Source organism: Leucoraja erinacea, chromosome 2 (genome assembly GCF_028641065.1).
Source record: "Leucoraja erinacea ecotype New England chromosome 2, Leri_hhj_1, whole genome shotgun sequence".
Taxonomy (NCBI): domain Eukaryota; kingdom Metazoa; phylum Chordata; class Chondrichthyes; order Rajiformes; family Rajidae; genus Leucoraja; species Leucoraja erinaceus.
The window spans coordinates 42,025,735-42,047,327 of NC_073378.1; the positions used below are offsets into that span (position 1 = coordinate 42,025,735).

Sequence of the window (21,593 nt, forward strand, 5' to 3'; positions counted from 1 at the left end):
TCTATGAGGCCTCATTAAACTGAATGAATGGCAAGTTTCTAAATGAAGGGAGATAACAAATTAATCCAATCAAATAATTATTTTTAAATAAATGTTATTTTAAGCATGTTCATTAAAAAATGTATTTTTTAAATATAATTAACGTACAAAGTGGCCAGTTAGGTGGACAGTGTGGTAAAGTAGGCTATTGGCACACATGCCTTCATTGGGAAGGGCATTGAATACAAATGCCTGAGGTGAGAAAAAGCAAAAGACTGAGGTGAGAAAGACCTTTTTCACCCAGAGGGTTGTGAATTTATGGAATTCCCTGCCACAGAGGGCAGTGGAGGCCAAGTCACTGGATGGATTTAAGAGAGAGTTAGAAAGAGCTCTAGGGGCTAGTGGAGTCAAGGGATATGGGGAGAAGGCAGGCACCGGTTATTGATAGGGGGCGATCAGCCATGATCACAATGAATGGCGGTGCTGGCTCGAAGGGCCAAATGGCCTCCTCCTGCACCTATTTTATATGTTCCCAAATGTTGGGATGTGACGGTGCAGCTTTACAAATTATTGATGAGGCCACTCTTGATGAACCGTGTGTAGTTCTGGTCGACCCAGCTTTACAAAGGATGTCATTAAGTCGGAAAGGGTTGAAAAGAGATTCACCAGGATAATTATCGTGCTTATGGGATTGAGTTATAGGGAGGGGACGGATAGTCTGGGATTTTTTTTGTTGAAGCATAGGAGGCTGAGGGGTGACCTTATTAAGGTGCATGAATATTAAGGGGCATGGATAAAGTGAATGCTCAAAATCTTTTTCCCAGGGAAACCTTTTTCTAAAACTAGGGTATAGGCTTAATGTGAGAGTGGAAAGATTTAAGAGAGACCTCAGCAGCAACTTTGTCACTCAGATAGTAATCCATATCTGGAATGTGCTGCCAGAGACAGGAAAGAAGTGGATACAATTATAATTTAGACATTTGAAGATAGACACAAAATTCTGGAGTAACTCAGCGGGGCAGGCAGCATCTCTGGATAGAAGGAATGGGTGACATTTAGGGTAGAGACCCTTCTTCAGACGGACATTTGGACAGACGTACGGATAGGAAGGGTTTAGCGGGCTATGGGTCAAATGCAGGCAAAGGGGACTAACCCAGTATGTCAACCTGGTTGGCATGGACAAGGTGGGCTGAAGGGCATTTTTCTGTACTGCATAGCTCTGTGACTCTATGGTTCCAATTAACAATTTTGCATATTACCTTTAGAAAGGTCTGCACCCAGATGCGAGATCGAACCTTTAGTACTGCACTCTGTCCTTTCCGCAGATGATCAACATGACAGACTATTTTTGTACATTCAATGTTGCTGCAATTCTGTAAAACAAAACCGTTAATAAGAAATTCTACTGACTGTGAGATTTTCTTTTGCTACAGGCTATCATAAATCTAAAAACAAACTCAAAACAGGCCATCTTATAAAATGTGTTTTTATGTATTTAAATTATTGGAAAGAAAGCTTGTAAACGTTTTTGTGGTAACTGCCCTCCCCAAATAATTTCATATCTTGCCATTCTGTAGTGAACTGTTGAGCCAGTGTGATTAAAGGGAGTACTGAAAACAAATATTTTTCAGCTACATTCAATATTAAAACATTGAAAATAGAACAGTACAACACAGCCCCTTTGGCCCACAATGTCCGTGACGAACATGATGCCAAATTAACGTATTCTCCTCTGCCGGCACGTGATCCATATCGTTCCATTTACTGCATATCAAAGAACCCGTCTAAACCCATAATCCCATTCTTAAATTCACTATCGTATTAGTCTCCACCACCACCTGGTAACATATTCCAGACACCAACCACTCTCTGTGTAAAACATTTGCTCTGCTTCACTGTTTTAAACTGTGCCTCTCTCACCTTTAAATTATATTTTCCATCCCAGGAAAATGGTTCAACATAGATACATAGAAAATAGGTGACTGTCTTTGCCTCCCATAATTTTATAGACTTCTATCAGGTCTCCCTTCAGCCTCCGATGCTCCACAGGAAGCGATGCAAATCTGTCCAAATTCTCCCTATAGCTAATCTGGGCAGTCTCAAGGCATAGCCAGTAATGGATTCCCTGGACCCATCTCCTAAAGCTTCACTGTCTGAGCAGTTATCAAACTTTAGGTATTTGCCTCCTTACTGGTATTTCAAAATTCTTCATTACCATATAACCATATAACAATGACAGCACGGAAACAGGCCATCTCGGCCCTACAAGTCCGTGCCGAACAACTTTTTTCCCCTTAGTCCCACCTGCCTGCACTCATACCATAACTCTCCATTCCCTTCTCATCCATATGCCTATCCAATTTATTTTTAAATGATACCAACGAACCTGCTTCCACCACTTCCACTGTAAGCTCATTCCACACCGCTACCACTCTCTGAGTAAAGAAGTTCCCCCTCATGTTACCCCTAAACTTCTGTCCCTTAATTAATTACACATTGCAGTTCATGCTGTTACAAGATGATAGTGCCTCAGGAAGGCCGTCTGTATCCATAAAGACTCCTCACACCCTTGGAATGGACTGTTCGAACTACTTCCCTCCGGCAGATGTTACAAGGCCTTCTACGCCCGAACCTCCAGACTCAGGAACAGCTTCATTCCCAGAGCTATAGCGGCTCTGAACCGGCCCTGCTGAGTGCCCCCCATCACACCTGGGCTGACTCCCTCGGATGGTCACGTCGCACAGACACATCTGCACTTTAGTCTGTTTGAACTGTTTTGACTATTTTACTGTTGTAATGTTCTTTTTACAATCCATGTTCTCAGGGTATCTAAATCTAAACTTTATTAGTTATTTAAGTTATGACATCGGATGGAAGCTGCATACCAAATCTCGTTGCGCTTATGTGCAATGACAATAAAATATATTATTATTATTATTATTATTATTATTATTATTATTATTATTGAAAGAACAACAGAAGAGATAGCACTGATTGCAAACCAATATGTTACATAGATCAGGACCAGCATCAGACCAGCTGCTCTTCCAGCTTTGAAGCCAAAACAGTGGTGTCAGTTTGTAGAAACAAGGAACTGCAGATGCTGGTTTACAGAAAAGAATACAAAGTGCTGGAGTAACTCAGTGGGTCAGGATGCTGCCTGACCTACTGAGTTACTCCAGCACTTTGTGTCTCTTTTTTGCGGTGTCAGTTTGATATCTAATTTAAAATACATTTGTATGTGAATGTCTTTCAACTACAGAAGTACAAATACTGATGGTGAAAATCTTTTTTCTGAAGCTTAAAATAAATTTTCAATCGTATAAAAAGTTGGATAAAATGTTCGAAGGTAGTTTATGTGAGAGTTCACAGGTGACATAGGTACGGCTTGGGAACTAGGAGATCTGATCTCATGTAACCAATTCACAAACTGCCCTATATCTGCTGTTTAATTTTTGGGATTAAAACTATGTCGAGCTTCTTTCCAATTTGTAAATGACAGGCTTAAAATGTTCCATGAAAACAATGTGTGTCTCCAGGCAAGATTCTTCCAAAGATATTTTCTCCATAAAAACTGAGGATATTTAAAGCCACAGGACCTGGCCTCCACAAGTTGGCCACATAAAGTAAAATGATGGTTTACATTTAAGATTAAGATTGTGTTTCAAATTCAATTTTTCCCCACGGGTATTGTTTGCGTTTTCAATCTAGTGTCATTCCTCCCGCATGAACCTTTCATTTTTTCCGGGTTCCTGTGGATATTTACCGTCCAGGTAGGAAAGGATAGTTATTTGAGGGGACTCTCATCGCTTAACAAAATTAGGAATAAGACATTTGTGGCAGGTTTACTAAACCCAAAAGGACTTAGATCTGAAGCACCTCGGTCATCCTGATATTAACCATGGCAGCTACTTCATGGGCTCTTCCAAACATAAATAGTTTTATTGGGGGAAGTCCATGGTGTCTCTGATACTGTGCAATGACATGCAGACCACAATGGATTTGAAATGCCTCTTCACTCACAAATAAAAATATTACTCTAGTGTTACAAGATTCTTCCAAATCATCTCAAGGCTTATTTGGAAAAGAGCTGCCACTTAATGGAAACCTGAAATTCTGTTATCCAGTTTACATGGCACCAGGAAGACGGGACATGAGGCAGGGTGAGATGGGAATTTAATTTTCAATTAATAATCCTTCCACCTTTCAAATAAAATGATCACCAGCTAATTAGACTTGGGTACAGTCATAGAGTTGTATGGCAGAGAAACAGGCCCTTCGGCCCAACTCATCCATGCCAACCGAGATGCCTGTATATGTTTTGCTGCATTTTGCTGCATTTTGTCTATATCTTTCCATTCTTTTTCTATCCATGTAAAAGGCCAAATATGTTTAAAAATGTTGTTATTGTACCTTTCTCTACCACCTCCTCTTACAGCTCATTTCGTATATCCACCATCCTCTGGATGAAAAACTTGTCCTTTAGATCTCGTTCAAATATATTTCCTCACCTTAAAGCAACGCCTCTGGATGTGACTACCATGGGAAAAAGATTGGGATTATCTACTCTATCTATGTACCTCAATTTTATAAACATCTATAAGGTCATCCTTCAGCCTTTATTTGATGTAGTGTGAATCCTAATCCCAGTTTTTCCAATCTCCCCTTTATAACTAAAACCCTCCATTCTCAACAGCATCCTGGTGGATCTCTTGTTTGCACATCTTCACGCCATCTTGGGCCAAACTGTCCTCACCTGTGACATTCTACTCGTGGGCCAGCTTGTCTTTAATGTTTCTGCCCACACACTGAAGTGTGGTTTAGTTTAGTTTAGTTTAGAGATATAGCGAAGAAACAGGCCCTTCGGCCCACCGAGTCCGCACTAACCAGCGATCCCCGCACACTAACACTATCCTACTCCTACTCGAAACAATTTACATTTTTATACCGAGCCAATTAACCTACAAACCTGTACATCTTTGGAGTGTGGGAGGGGACCGAAGATATCGGAGAAAAGTCATGCAGGTCACGGGGGGAATGTACAAACTCTGTACAGACAAGCATCGGTAGTCGGGTTCTAACCCGGGTGTCTGATGCTGTAATGCAGCATCTCTACTGCTGCACACCATGGTTGTTGGACATTAGCCACAGATCGGAAGTCAGTGCCACTACTCTCTTGCCCAGCATCAACATCCAATGGTAGAGCACTGAAACACAGATCTGAGGAACTCTTGTACACTTGAACATTGGGCTCCTCAGCTTAATGTCAGACAGCGTAAGTAACACAATCCATTCACATGGATAGGTCATTGATCTTGATTAAAAAAGGTTCAGAGGAGACAAATGATGCTGCAGATGCTGGAATTCTTAAGCGAAACACAAAGTGCTGGAGGAACTCAGCATATCAGGACAGGTGATATTTCGGGTCTTAACCCAACATTCGCTAAAATGGTGATTTGCCTTTATTTCTTTGTTTCACTTGGTGGGTTTGATTAATTTTGAGTTGGCAAAGTTATTTGGCATTGGCATTGCTTTATTGTTGACTTGCGTACTGAGTATTTTTAATTGCATATATTGTTTTATTATTTAGTTATAATTTCATGTTTTTAATTATATGTCTATGAACTGTTCGCATATGCTTCGAATTACCAGAAACATTTAAAAATAGGTCAGATGTCTTTGACTGTGGCAAGCTATCAAAGAGTGAGCTGAGTGTTCCTGGATTGGTGCCTCAGGATGCACTGCCTGAGGCTTTGTTGCTATTTGAGGACCATTCCTTTCTATTGTCACGGCTGTGGCTGTCAGCCTGAAGGTCAACTCGAACTGCAAATCCACAAAGGAAATGCAGCCGCAGTAATAGTGAATGTGGACAGATGGAACACCATCTGGGCAGGTGGGGTTTTATAATTCTGTTATATTAGAGAACATAGATCAGTACAGCACATGACCAGGCTTTTCCTCTTTGCCAAAAAGGCTGTGGAGACCGAATCTTGAATATATTCATAGAACATAGAATAGTTCAGCACTGGAACATGCCCTTCGTTTCACAATGTCCTTGCAGAAATTGATGTCAAGGTAAACTAATATCCTCTGCCTGTACATGATCCATAATACTCCATACCACACAATCTTCAGTCAGAACCTTTTTCCCAGGGTTGAAATGTCCAATATTAGAGGGCATAGCTATGATGCGAGGGAGAAAGTTTAATGGAGATGTGCAGGGCAAGTTTTTTTTTACTCAGTTTTTTTTTTAGTGGGGACTGGAGCGCATTGCCAGGGGTGGTGGTGGAGGCTGATATGATAGTGATGTTTAAGAGGTTTTTAGATAGGCAAATGGAAGAGCAAGGAATAGAGGGGTCATGTACAGGCAGATGAGATCAGTTTAACTTGGCACCAAGTCCAGCAAAAACATTGTGGGCAGTGGGATGCCTGTGCTGTATTGTTCTATGTTCATTGATCCTCTTCTGAGAGGAAGATCAATGAAATAACATTATTTCATTAATTAAATATACTAATGACTCTGACTTACCAGCAGAATCTTTTCCATTTTTTTTGTTGGTGGCTACAATGCATTTGTTACATTTTCAAAGGAGATTTCTGATGGTATGAGGAATTGAATAAACATAAATACGAAATATATTTATCCTAGCCTCAAGAAATTGCACCTAATAAAATCTCAAATTCTCAACTCATTAAGTAATAGAATTGCTGTTATGTTTCATTTACTTACATTGTAACTTTACCTTCTATGCTTTAAAACTTTAATATTGATTATGATTATAATGATTTTAAACATATAAATCTGGATGTACCACAACAATGTGCAAAGTGCATTTGACATATTAAGGAAACTCATTTCCAGAAATAACTAAATTATTCATTGATCATTCATCGAGTTGAATACACACAGGTCTGTTTAAACCCTCAACAGCAACTTGCAGAAAGTGCACTCACACAAAGTCAGACAAGATCACATCAGGACTCACAAATACCAATTTACTGCCAATCATGAAAAGGTAAATGAATCTAATGCTTGCAGAGGTTAAATTAATCAACAGGGTGCCAGGGATTACAGGGAGAAGGCAGGAGATTTGGGTTAAGAGGGAAAGGTAGCTCAGGCATGATTCAATGGCAGAGTAGACTTGATGGGCCGAATTACCTAATTCTGCTTCTATCACTTATGAACTTAAGAACAAAGCATTTGAATCTTTCTTGTTCATACATGCAATTATTTCAGAAGGAAATCTCTGTTAATAATCTGTGGAACAAACTGAGTGGATTTGCAGTTTGCTTTAGAAGTCATCTTTTTGTTGATTTTGAGTATGGTCCTGGATCCAGCAGAGACCTCAGAAGAATCAGACAATGGCTGGTCACATTATCTCTTAACCCTACCATTTAGACTGAAGCTTTACACCAAAGATAGACACAAAATGCTGGAGTAACTCAACGGGTTAGGCAGCAACCCTGGGGAGTATGAACAGGCAACATTTTGTGTCGGAATCCTTCTTCAGACCATTAGTGTGGTGATGGGAGGGGGGCGGGGGGATGGGTGGGAAAGAAAGCTGGGAGAGAGTTGGGACAAGACGGAGCATGGCTGGTAATACGTGAATGCAGGTGAGGGAGTTATATGATATACAGCTTATTGGACAAAGGCCAGGCCAGAGATGAAGAGACAGGTGTGAACCGAAAGGATAAGGGGTTGTGAATTGTAAAGCTCAGGGATAGAATAGTTGCAAACTGTGTATCCATTGTAAATGGTACAAGTGGAGAGGGAGGTTTATACCAGTTGCCTTGAGGACATATCTGAGAAGTAGGAGTGCTGCATTATACACAAAACCAGGTAAGTGGGATTAGCCCAGAATAACAATTTGGTCACAAGGGCCAAAGGGCCTGTGACGTTTCAGTTTAGTTTTTTGTCAGGTGTACTAAAGCACAGTGAAAAGCTTTTGTTGCGTGCTACGCAGTCAGCAGAAAGACAATCCAGTACATGATTACAATCGATCCATTTACAGTGTTATGATAAAGGATACATGATAAAGGAATAATGTTTAGTGCAAGGTAAAGCCAGCAAGGTCCGAGCAAGAATAGTCCGAAGGTCATCATAGATAATAGTTCAGCACAGCTCTCTAGTTGTGGTAGGATGATACAGTTGCCTGATAAAAGCTGGGAAGAAACAGTCCCTGATTCTGGTGGTGTGCTTTTTCACACCTCTATACCTTTTGCCTGATGGGAGAGGGGAGAAGAGGGAGTGTCCAGGGTGCGATTTGTCCTTGATTATGCTGCTGGCCTTGCCGTGGCAGCGTGAGGTGTAAATGGAGTCAATAGAAGGGAGGTTGGTTTGTGTGATTGTCTGGGCTGCGTCCACAATGTATAATTCAGACTCAAATACAAATTTAGATGTAGATTATTGAAAGCTTCAAGCTGCAAGGAGAACTTAGATAAACTTGCATTTTTTTCCTTTACAGTGCCAGATAAAGTATATAACATTATGAGAGGTACGGATAGGATAGTCAAAGACTTTTTCCCAGGATGGAAATATTGAATACCAGAGCTATAAGTTTATGGTGAAGATGTTTAAAGAAGATTTGCGAGACAATTTTCATGACACAAAGAACAGTATGTGCCTGGAACATGCTGCCAGAGGAGGTGGTAGAAGCTGCTGTAATAGCAACATTTAAGGGGCCTTTCGACAGATACATGAACAAACAGGAAATAACTGGATATTGGCCATGTGCAGGCAGATGGGAATAATTAGATTGTCATCGTGGTTGGCACAGATCTGGCACAGAAACAGGCCTCCAGTCCACTGAGTCCGCGCCGACCAGCAATCACCCGTACACTCGTTCTATCCTGCGGACTAGGGACAATTTACAGAAGCCAATTAACCTACAAATCTTCACATCTTTGGAATGTGGGAGGAAACTAGAGCACCCATAAAACACCCAGGGAGAACGTGCAAACTCCGTACGGAGAGCACCCATAGTCAGGATCGAACCCGGATCTCTGACACTGCAAGGCAGCAACTCTAGCACTGGGCCACTGTGCTCCCAATATGTGGTTGATGGTTAGTGTGGACTCAATAGGCTAAATGGCTTGTTTCTGTATCCAGTTACATGCATTGTCCTAGCAGAGTAATTACTGGTTCCTGCCTTCAAGCAATTTACTAAACAAATGAGGAAGAAAAGCAGTGACATGCAGTTCTTTGTGGCGCAATGTGTTTGTGGCTTAGACAGAAGGGTACCGCACCATGAAGCAACATTAGACCCATTTCTAAACTGCCTTTCCTTTCAAAAGCCCTTGAAAAGGTAATTTTAAGTCAACTTATGCCTTACCTTCACCAAAATACTATCTTGGAAACTTTCCAGTCAGGTTTTAGGGCTCACCACAGCACGGAGTCTGCCTTGTTGAAGGTACATAATGACCTCCTGCTCACAGAAGACTCCAGCGACTGTGCAATCCTGCTCCTTCTCGACCTCAGCGCAGCATTTGATACTGTCGACCACACCATCTTAATTGTCCGTCTCCAGTACGGGATTGGTATTGATGGCACTGACCTGAGCTGGTTCATCTCCTACCTCAAAGGTAGGAGTTTCTCTACTAACATAGGCAACTCTTTCTCCTCCCCAGCTAGCCTCTGCTGTGGGGTTCTACAAGGTTCCATCCTTGGCCCCATTCTCTTCTCCCTGTATATTCTCCCCTCAGGCCTAGTCATTGAAAGGCACGGCATTTCCTTCCATTGCTACGCAGACGATACACAACTCTATCTCCCCCTGAAGCCCAAAAACTAATCAAATCTGCTTAACCTTATCCGCTGCCTCGAGGATATAAAGTGTTGGATGGCCCAGAACTTCCTCCAACTAAACGAGAGTAAATCTGAGGTCATCCTTCTCGGCCCCTCGGACTCAATCAAAATGATAGCAGGCAGCCTTGGAAGCCTTACCCCACTACTCAAACCTCACGTCAAAAACGTTGGCATGATATTTGACTCAGCATTGAAATTTGACAAACAAGTCAATGCCGTGGTAGAAAAAACATGGAAACATAGAAAATAGGTGCAGGAGTAGGGCCATTTGAGCCTGCACCGCCATTCAATATGATCATGGCTGATCATCCAACTCAGTATCCTGTACCTGCCTTCTCTCCATACCCTCTGATCCCTTTAGCCACAAGGGCCACATCTAACTCCCTCTTAAATATAGCCAATGAACTGCCCTCAACTACCTTCTGTGGCAGAGAGTTCCAGAGATTCACCATTCTCTGTGTGAAAAATGTTTTTCTCATCTCGGTCCTACTGGATTTCCCCTTTATCCTTAAACTGTGACCCCTTGTCCTGGACTTCCCCAACATTGGGAACAATCTTCCTGCATCTAGCCTGTTCAACCCCTTAAGAAATTTGTAAGTTTCTATAAGATCCCCCCTCAATCTTCTAAATTCTAGCGAGTACAAGCTTTCTTCATATGAAAGTCCTGACATCCCAGGAATCAGTCTGGTGAACCTTCTCTGTACTCCCTCTATGGCAAGAATGTATTTCCTCAGATTTGGAGACCAAAACTGTACACAATACTCCAGGTGTGGTCTCACCAATACCCTGTACAACTGCAGTAGAACTTCCCTGCTCCTATACTCAAAGTCAGCTTCTTTCAGCTTCGGACGATAGCTAAATTAAAACAATTCCTCCAGTTTGATGACCTCGAAAAGATCATCCACACATTTATCTTCTCCCACCTAGAGTACTGCAACTCCCTCTGCACTGGCATCAGCCAATCTTCCCTGTCCCGCCTGCAACTGGTCCAAAATGCACAGCGAGACCCCTGACGGGCACCCGAAAAATGGACCACATCACCCCGATCCTGGCTCAGGGGTGACCGCGCCTTTGCGGATGCAGCTCCTAGACTGTGGAACAGCATCCCTCTTCCCATCAGATCTGCCCCCTCCATCGACTCCTTTAAGTCAAGACTAAAAACTCATCTCTACTCCCAAGCCTTTCTTGACGTCCTCTGATCGAGGGCTATATGTATGTAGTGATGTTTGTATTTAATCTATGAACCACTGTTGTATAACATTAGTACCTCCACCAATGTAAAGCACTTTGCCCAACGAGAGTTGTTTTTTAAATGTGCTATATAAATAAAAGTGACTTGACTTGACTTGAAGCTCAGCAATGCCTTAGGTTCCTGACCACTTTGTCCACTGTTATACTCAGCACTATGATCAGGGATAGAGTCATGGAGTCATAGAGCATGGACCAGGCCCCTCAGCCCAACTCATCCATGCTAACTATAATGCCCATCTACGCTAGTCCAATTTGCCTGCATGTAACCCATATCCATAAAACCCTTTCCTATCCATGTACCTCCACATGTTTTTTTTAACATCATCATTGTACCTGCCTCAAATCACTTCCACTGGCAGCTCACAACTTTTGTGTGAAAAAGTTACCCCTCAAGTTCCTACAAAATCATTCCCTGTAAGCTCTGAGGATGGTGTCCTCTAGAACAAGACTCAAAACCACGACTCTCAACTATACACCAGCGAAGTCCTGATCACTTGAACAGGTAAACCTGATAGGGAGTGTAAGTGCAATGGCTTGATTTTTGCATCTTTATATTTATTAGTAATATATGAATTGCTATATCAGTTAAACTTGTTTTTAATTAAAATGTAAAACAGTACAGCACAGGAACAAAGCCTTTGCCAACAATGTTTGTGCTGAACATGATGCCAAGATAAACTAATCTTATCTCCATATCATTCAATTCCCTGCATATCCATGTGCCTAACGAATATACAGTGTTTGAAAGTGTCTACTAAAAGGTTTCTTCATTTGAATTATTTTAAATTTTAATTGTTGAAGTATTGTCCCACTGTTTTTAAACAACTCAGATAATTGGTGCCATTTAGAAACAGTGGCAAGGACTCTAACAGTAGTCAGCTGTCAAACAAGCAGTGGGATGGTTGGGGGAGGGATCTCTGGATCTGCTAGCTGAGGCCTTAGAGTCAGAGAGTCATAGAGGAATACAGTGTAGAAACGGGCTCTTCGGGTCAACTTGCCCACACCGACCAACAATGGCCTATCTACCCTCATACCACTTGCCTGCGCTTGGTCCATAACCCTCCGAACCTGTCCTATCCATGTACCTGTCCAACTGTTTCTTAAACGATGGGATAGTCCCAGCCTCAACTACCTCCTCTGGCAGCTTGTTCCATACACCCACTGTGTGATAAAGTTACCCCTCGGATTCCAATTAAATCTTTTCCCCTTAACCTTAAATCTTTTCCCCTTAACCTTAAACCTATGTCCTCTGGTCCTCGATTCCCCTACCCAGGTAAAAGACTCTGTGCATCTACCCGAATCTATTTTGTCCTCTCATGATTTTGGATAGCCTCTATAAGATCTCCCCTCATCCAATCGTACGCTCCATGGAATAGAAAGCCTGCTACTCACCACCTCTCACAAATCTAAACTCACAACAACTCTAGTCCAACATCTTCAGAATTACTCTTTGGTGGGTTGCTGAACCCTTTACAAGCTTGACAATATCTTTCCTATAACCTATGGTACCCAGAAACTGAACACAATATACTCTAAATGCGGTCTCACCCACATCTTATACAACTCCTACATTGCAACATGACCTCCCAATCTTCTATATTCCTAAAAGTTGCCTTGATCAGGCCCTGTTGTTCTGTATATTGATTTTAGAAAAAACGCTGCCACTTACAAATTTTGATTTTACGTCACTTTTATTAGTGATGTTAGATTCCGTGCAGCAGACCCTTCCGGCCATGTTGAAGACTGCAAGATGGGGGAGCGAGAGGGTCACGTCTCTCAGTCTGAGCTGTGAATAACACTGAACACATGTTTATTAAACTGTGAGTGGTTTTACTGACCTGTCAGTGCCCTTAATGTGGTTTGAAAATATAGTTTGGAAATGCTAAAGCTGTGTTGCATTTGGATTGGAAATGCTAAAGCTGTGTTGCCTTTGGTTTGGATATGCTAAAGCTGTGTTGCCTTTGGTTTGGAAATGCTAAAGCTGTGTTGCCTATGGTTTGGAAATGCTAAAGCTGCCTTGCCTAATTAAAGTTGCCTTGCCTAATTAAAGTTGCCTTGCCTAATTAAAGTTGCCTTGCCTTCTACATAATTAAATGTCTAATCTTGACCACTTCCTGTTTGCGCTTTATATTGATTTAAAAAAAAACGCTACCATGTACGGCTGTGATTTTTGGCCATCTTACTCAGAGTCCCCCCTCCGCTCATCAGGTGCCGAGGATTTTTTCCCATCGATGAAAAATACGAGTTATTAGTGTTTAAAAAATGTTGAGATTCTCTCTCCTGTGAATCATGCCATGAAGGCCAAGCCCCTTCTGATGGGGGGGGGGGGGGGGGGGGGGGGGGGGGGACTATAAAACCCAGAAGTGTGGGCGTGGCTCAGTCTGCAAGATGGAGTAGGGAGAGGTCACGATTCACTGTCTTTAGTGGCCTTGCACCCTGCTTGAAATGGTATGAAACTGCACTTGAATTTGGTGGCCTTGCACCCTGCTTTAAATGGAATTTCAAGGAATAGCTGTGAGTCAACTGCCAGCCCACCAGCTGTGAGTGAGTGAGTGAGCTGCCAGCACAACAGGCTTGATTGACTGAGCCGCCAGCCCAAGAATCCATTTGGCCCACAATGTCCATACTAGCCCTCTGGAAACCAGTCCCTTCAGCCCACAACACCCATACTAGCGCTCCAGAATGCCCCCCCCCCCCCCCCCAACTGGTGGAGAGGTGGAATATTGCGTTGGGGGACCAGCTCTCCCGTGTGATGCTGGGACCCAACGGGTCCCACTTAATCTAGTATATACCTTTATCATATCATATCTTGGCCTCCTTTGCTCCAGGAAAAACAGATCCAGCCTACTCAATCTCTCCTGATAAACCATACCCTCAAGTCCATGCGCTCTCATGAATACTTTCTGTACCCTCTCTAGCTTAATCATATCCTTCCTCTAGGGTGGTGACCAGAACTGCAGTGAGACCTAACCAACATTTTGTACAATCATAACACAATGTTCCCACTCCAGTAGTCAGCTGCAGTTCATTTACAGTATGCAGCTAAAAAAAGACCATTAGCATAATAGATATGCAAGGGCTGAATTGTTGACCACAATCTGTTGAGAACAGCACAATGTAGTAAACATAATCAAATCATTAAATGCTGGAGGGTGATTCCAACTTGGTTCCCGTATGCTGCTGTTGGGAGCGCACAATAGATACAGGAAAATGCATGTTCTAGAAGGATGAATGAAGGAAAATGATTTTTCAACCATTAGTCACGCTCGTTCCTTACCAGAATTCGTGCACGATCATGCTTTAACGGCTGTGGTAACCTCACTTCTCGCCTTGTGATGTGATGTGTAGTTGTAGAAGAGTCTCGCAAAGGGATAGGCTCCCCAACAGCTGGCGGGTCAGTAGTCTGCAATCAGAAAAACGATACACCTTGAGAATAACCTGAGCAATGAACAGGAAAGCTATGAAACGCTACCGCTTTGGTAGGCATGCTTCAGATTTAGCAGCTTCGGTTCCTGTAAATTGAATCAGTCGACTGAAACTGTCACACCAGTTAATCTCGTCCAGTGGTCTGAAAACATAGTAACATATCACACAGCTTGCTGCTATCCATCATCCACTTTAATATGTTAATGCATCATAGTATGTTAACCTTTGGGTTCCTGCCAAAAAAACTGTAATGCCAAATGGTTACATATTTTAGAATACGTTTCTTCTGGAGCATAATGCATATATGGTCAACATATATGGTCAGAATTTGCTGTAAAAATAACTCGGTGAAGCCAATTAGTTTAGTTTAGTTTAGTTTACGGCATGGAAACAAGCCCTTTGGCCCACCGAGTCTGCAACGACCAGTGATCACCTCTACATTAGTTCTAGTCTTACTCGTTAGGAACAATTTACAGAAGCCAATTAACCTAAAAACCTGCACGTCTCACGTCTTTGGAATGTGGGAGGAAACCGGAGCACCCGCGGCAAACCTACGTGGTCACAGGGAGATCATACAAACTCTGTACCTGCAGATCTCATAACAATCAAACCAGGTCTCTGGCATTGTGAAGCAGCAATTCTACCGCCACACCACTGTGCCGAATTGTATTCACAGTTGCTTGTGATTAAATAGCAATTCCATCTCCAGGCAAGGAGCACATTCATAGTGGACATGCTACACATGTTTGAGTTGATATCCCTTTGTGAGGTCCTCGTGTTGCCCGTTTCCGTTAGGTACATGCTATAATAACTTATGAATTGCTCATTAAACTAATTTTCATAAATTAAACTTGTCATTAGAAGTAAAGGAAGCCCTCTAAAGATGTAATGTAATAACTACCAATTATACTCATTGACATAGACAATTAAATATTACTTTAATTCTATCAAGCTTTAGAGGATTGTGGCTTAAAAATACAATTTTTATACATTACTTCTTAACATTTCCTCTTTGAATATTTTCTCTCTTTATATATGCATTCCTTCCTCCAACATTTTAATTATTCCTTCAAAACTTGAGTTGACATTGACTCACCAGATTCCTTCCTCTGTTCATTTCCTAATCCCTAGACCAATGAAGGATCAAAATGCAGATGTGGTCAGGTGCCAAGTGCCCCTTGCTTCTGCTGAGTTCTTATCAGTTGTGCTTTTAGCATTGTTCATGCCAAAACTGATGGATATACTGTTAAAGTAAAAGCTTTATCTCACCTCTATGCAATTTCTACCTGACATTCTTCTTCAAACTTGATTCACGTTAATTGTGGGAGGAGGACCTTGATAAAGTTTCCATTTTAGGCATATTATTGTCTAATTACCAAGGTACAGTGAAAAGCTGTTTTGACAGGCTATGCAAACAGATCAGATATACCACATATAAATACAATCAAGTCAAATAGATAGAGCAAAGGGAAAGATACAGAGTGCAGAATATAGTTCTCGGCATTGTGGGGCATTGTGTCTCATCAGTTCCATAGACAAAGTCCAATGTCCATAATGGGGTAGTGGTGAATTGGACAGTAGCTTAGTTTATGGAAGGGCCATTCAGAAGTCTGATTGTAGCAGGGAGAAGAAGGAATAACTGGTGTAAGACAAATCTTTGATTATGTTTGCTGCTTTACCGAGGCAGCATGAATTGTAGATGGCGTCTACAGTAGGAAGTCTGGTCTGAATGATGGACTGGGCTACATCTACAACTCTGCAATTTATTGTGGTCTTGGGCAGAGTTGTTCCCAAACCAAGCTGTGATGCAACCTGACAGTATGCTTTCTATGGTGCATCTGTAAAAATTTGCAAGAGTCATTGGAGACGTGCCAAATTTCTTCAGTCTCCTCAGGAAGTCGGTGCTCTGCCTTGACTGTCGCATCAATGTGATTGGTCCATGACTGACCATTGGTCATATTAACACCAAGGAACTTGAGCTCTTAACCATTTCCACTTCAGCACCATGTTGATTGAGGCATATACTCCGCCGTGCTTCCACAAGTCAGTAACTAGCTCTTTCATCTTGCTGACATTGTGGAAAAGGTTATTGTCCTGACACCAAGTCACAATGTTCTCTGTCTCCTTCCTGTACTCCATCTCGTCATTGTCCATGATTCGGCCCATCACAGTGGCGTTATCTGTCACCTTGTAGATATAATTAGCGCTGAATATGGTTGCAGAGTCGTGAGTGTTTAAGGAGTATAGTGACTATTATTTTTGAACACGTTAAAAGCTCCAAGAAGCTTCTGTGAAGAAACTAAAAGAGTACAATCCTTCTTTCTGAAGTATCAATAAATGAGCAGGGCTCATGGCTGGTAATTCCAAAGAGCATACTTTCTTAGTTTGTCTATTTGTAATATACTTTCTGAATTCAATGAATGGACACTCAGAGACCATTATCTCTACTAATTCCAGCTATTTATGTTTGATAGGAAACACAGTCTATATTTTTAACTGTTCCGTTTTGCTTCAACCAGGAATCTTCTCAATCTAATCAGAAATGTGAACGTGTTTCAAATGTGGCAGAAAATCCAGGTGGAAAGGGAAACAAATTCTGCACCAGGATATGGCTGGGAGATTTAAATTTTAGTTTAGTTTAGAGATTCAGCGTGGAAACAGTCCCTTTGACCCACACAGTCCGTGCCGACCAGCAATCCGCGCACACTAAAACTATCCTACACACACTAGGGAGTAGGGACAATTTACAATTTCATCAAGCCAATTAACCTACAAACTAGTGTGTCTTTGGAATGTGGGAGGAAACCAGAGCTCCCGGAGAAACCCCATGCAGATCACAGGGAGAACGTACAAACTCCGTACCAGCAGCACCCAAAGTCTAGAATCAAACCCGGGTCTCTGGCTCTGTAAGGCACCAACTCTACCGTTGAGCCACCGTGCCTGCCGCCCTTTGTGCTGATTGGGAAGGCTAGCTTGCTTTGGCTGAAGAACCTGTACCTGTGCTGTACCAATCTGTTTGCATTAAAACAGAACACCACTGACTTTAAGGAAATGTAAGTTTCCCTATACTTAAACCTTCTTCTCAGAGGTGTTCCTCTCCAGTCATGTGAATGCATTAGTTTTGCTTTGCCAAGTCTAGCCTAGCAGAGTCTCTGCAGACAAGGTCTCCAGTGTAGCTACTGGGTTAGAAAGGTCAAACCCCACCACTGGATGCTAAGTCAAACTTGACAACGCAGGCCAGCCGATGCCAACAAAACTGAGCCAGAAAGGTTGTATCCCCTGCACTTCTGCACGGGCCCTGAATTTCCTGCCATTAAGGGAATTTTGGATTAAGTTGCTAGCATTTCCCCAGCTAGTTTCAGTTCCTATTAAAAACTCACTTGAAAACACCTCTCTAATCATACCCAGGACCTTTCCATATATGTTTGTGTTTAGTTTAGTTTAGTTTAGAGAAGCAGCGCGGTAACTGGCCCTTCGGCCCACCGAGTCCGTGCCAACCAGCAATCCCCATACACACTACCTTACACACTAGGGACAATTTACAATTTTTATTGAAGCCATTTAACCTCCAAACCTGTACATTTTTCAAATGTAGGAGGAAACCGGAGCTCCCGGAGAGGAAATATGCAGTCACATTGAGAACGTACAAACCCTGTACAGACAACACCCGTAGTCAGGATCGAACCCGGGTGTGGTAGGAGGGAGAAAACTGGAAGGGAGTAGAGGCAGAACAAAGCCAGGCAATTAATAGATGGATACTTGTGAGGGGTTGGACAAAGGCAGATGGTTGGACAGAGGCCAGAAATGAAAAGAGAGTAGTGGAACGAAAGGATTGAAGAGTTGCAAATTATGAAACTAATGTAGGTGGAAGGGGGTGGGAGAAAGGGGAGTAGTATAGGTCGTTATCCTAAAATTGGAGTATTCAATGCTCATGCCGTTGTGTTGCAAGCTACCCAAGTGGAATATGAGGTGCTGTTTCTGCAGTCCCTGGATGGAGGTGAGGGAGGAGGCATAGGGACAGGTGTTACATCTCCTGTGGTAAGGGGGTGGTTTGGGTGGGACGAGATGAGTGAACCAAGGAGCTGCAGACGGAGTTTGATCTTCCTCTCCTTCTCTCTCTCTCCCCCCCCCCCCCCCCCCCCCCAACATGGAACAAGGATAGAGTTCCCCCAGAACTCATCATTCACCCCGCCAGCCACTGCATCCAACATATCATTCGACAACTGCATGAGATTTGTTTTTGTTTCAGCTTCCATCATCTGCAGTTTAGTTTTTTTTCTCTTGCTTTTCTCAGCTAGGCTCTCAGCTATGTTAATGTTTGCCAATCACTTGCAGTCTACCAAGTGGCCACCATCTGATAGCTGACGAGTCAGGAGGAGCAGAAACATTCCTTCAACCCTCAAGGGCTGCTTTCAACTCATAATGAACTAGCTTGTATTCAAGTCCTTCCACTCCAACCACATGATATCCCTCAGGCACTGCAAGTACTCTTGCATTGATTTTACTTTTAAATGAGCCTTTAAATGCCTTTGGGAAATAATGCCTCCTGCACTGATGAGATGATGGAAATGTCATCCAAATAATGTCAACTGGTGTGTTGTCAGCTGACCACAATCCTTGCACTCTGCCAATCTCCAAATGATCTCTGGGGGAAAGGCACAGAGACAGATTACATGAAAACAAGAAACTGGAGCACGACTAAGTTGCCATTCAGTGAGATCATGGTGAATGTTGAACTCAACACCATTTTGCCATGCTCCCCTCCATATCTCTTGTAGTTCAATATCTGTCCACCACTGCCTTGATTATATTGAATGATTGGACTCCATAAGTCTCCAAAGTAAGTCCAAGAGGCAGCAGCAAAGCCGTACCAGGTAGAGTTGGTGTGACCAATTTGTGAGGAGCCGTGAGATCCAGTGCTACTGTTGAGGTTGAAGTAAGTAAGTAAGTAAGTTAGTAAGTAAGTACGTTTATTGGCCAAGTATTCACATACAAGGAATTTGCCTTGGTGCTCCGCCCACAAGTAACAACATGACATACAGTGACAGCTACGAATGACTCAGAAAACACTAAACATTAATAATAATAAAACATTAATGATAAAGCACCATTGATCAAGCATGTGAACCAACAAAATACCAGATCAAAGGGAGGTTACAGATTTTTGGCTATTGAGTAGAGCAATGGATAAAAACTGTTTTATGTCTGGCTGTGGCAGCTTTGACAGTCTGGAGTCGCCTTCCAGAGGGAAGTGATTCAAAGAGTTTTTGGCCAGGATGAGAGGGGTCAGAGATGATCTTGCCTGCTCGCTTCCTGGCCCTTGCAGTGTACAGTTCATCAATGGAGGGAAGGTTGCAGCCAATAACCTTCTCTGCTGATCGGACGATTAGCTGCAGCCTCCAGGTGTCATGCTTGGTGGCTGAGCCAAACCAGACCATGATGGAGAAGGTGAGAACAGACTCTACGATGGCCGTGTAGAATTGGACCATCATTGCCTGTGGCAGATTGTGCTCCCTCAGCTGCCGTAGGAAGTACCTCCTCTGTTGTGCCTTTTTGACTGTGGAGTCGATGGTAGCTCCCCACTTAAGGTCCTTGGAGATGATGGTTCCCAGGAACTTAAAATACTCTACAGATGTGACTGTGGTGTTGGTGATGGTGAGTGGGGTGAGGGGAGGGGGAGCTCTCCTAAAGTCTACAATCAATTCCACTGTCTTAAGAGCATTGAGCTCCAGGTTGTTGCGATAGCACCAGAACGCCAGCTGTGACACTCCCTGTCTGTAGGCAGATTCCTCCCCATCCTGGATCAGTCCAATCAGGGTTGTGTCATCCGCAAATTTGAAAAGCTTGACAGAGGTATCTGTGGAGGTGCAGTCGTTGGTGTAAAGAGAGTAGAGGAGAGGGGAGAGTACGCAGCCTCGCAGTGTTCCTATGCTGAGTGTTTGCGGGTCTGAGATGTGCTTTCCCAGCCTCACATGCTGCTTCCTGGCTGTCAGGAAGCTGGTGATCCACCGACAGAGGGGTTCAGGCACAGTCAACTCAGAAAGTTTGGAGTGTAGTAGCTCTGGCACAATGGTGTTGAATGCAGAGCTAAAATCAACAAACAAGATCCTCGCATCCTGGCGGTCTAGGTGCTGTAGGATGAAGTGCAGGCCCAGGTTGACTGCATCATCCACAGATCTATTGGCCCGATATGCAAACTGTATAGGATCCAGCAGGGGGATTGTGATATTTTTCAGTTTGGCCAGCACAAGCCTTTAGGGTATCTTCATGACTACAGAGGTCAGTGCGACAGTGTTGGGGCTTTGGTGAGTGTCAGGCTTTCGTCAGCGAGGGTTTTGGTGAGCGAGAGTTTTGGTGATTGCAGATTTTGGCGATCGCGAGTATTGGTGTGGGAGTATCGGTGAGCGTGTATTGGTGAGCACGGGTTTTGGTGATCACGAGCTTTTGCGAGTGTGAGTTTTGAAGACCACGTGTTTTGGTGAATGTTGACTGGTGAGCATGAGTTTTGGTGCGTGCAGGTTTTGCTGTCCATTGCCTTTGGCAAGCATTGGACTTTGGTGAGTATAGGCTATGGCAAGGAGCATGAGTAGTCATCTGGTAAGGTTTCTTTCTTCTTTTTCCTGGTGGAAGGATATGTATACAATGCTAGCACAGTAAACGCTCCTCCTGTAGTACATGAGAGATCGAGGACATTTCTAATGTGTTGAGTGACATCATCTGAGGGGTGCGTCTCCTGACTGCAGGGAGCAGCTGGAACTGTGGTTAGACTCGCTATGGAGCATCCAGGATATTGAAAATGTCATAGCTACTATGCGAGCAAGTTATTCGTGATACAGGTATAGAACGATTATGGGTGAACACCAGGAAGGGCAATACGTGGAGACAGGTGGGTGTCCCCTGTGGACATTCCCCTCTTAAACAGGTATAAAATGTTAGTCTGGTTAATATTAGATTTAGATTAGATTCAATGTTATTGTTATTGCACTTTTCAGTGCAACAAAATGGTTTAGCCTGCCGACATAACATAGAATAAATAACAAAAACACACACACAAAGTCCCAAAGTCCTTGTCTCTTCCCTCTTTGCTCTCCCTCTGCGCTGAGGTGATCCAAGCTTCTGATGTTATGATCCGCCG

The 21,593-nt window shown here is 42.9% G+C and overlaps 1 protein-coding gene across 2 annotated transcripts in view; it reads right to left on the reverse strand.

Moving 5' to 3' along the window:
• itga8 (integrin, alpha 8) overlaps positions 1-21,593 on the reverse strand; it is a 238,126-nt gene that overhangs the window by 42,391 nt on the left and 174,142 nt on the right. The window contains exons 26-27 of one of the 2 annotated variants that reach the window (XM_055655710.1): positions 14,310-14,435; positions 1,239-1,352 (exon numbers count right to left, since the gene is read on the reverse strand). In XM_055655710.1, coding sequence (XP_055511685.1) covers positions 1,239-1,352; positions 14,310-14,435 — 240 coding nt within the window. The remainder of the gene's footprint in view (positions 1-1,238; positions 1,353-14,309; positions 14,436-21,593) is intronic. The other variant, XM_055655720.1, reaches the window with a different exon arrangement.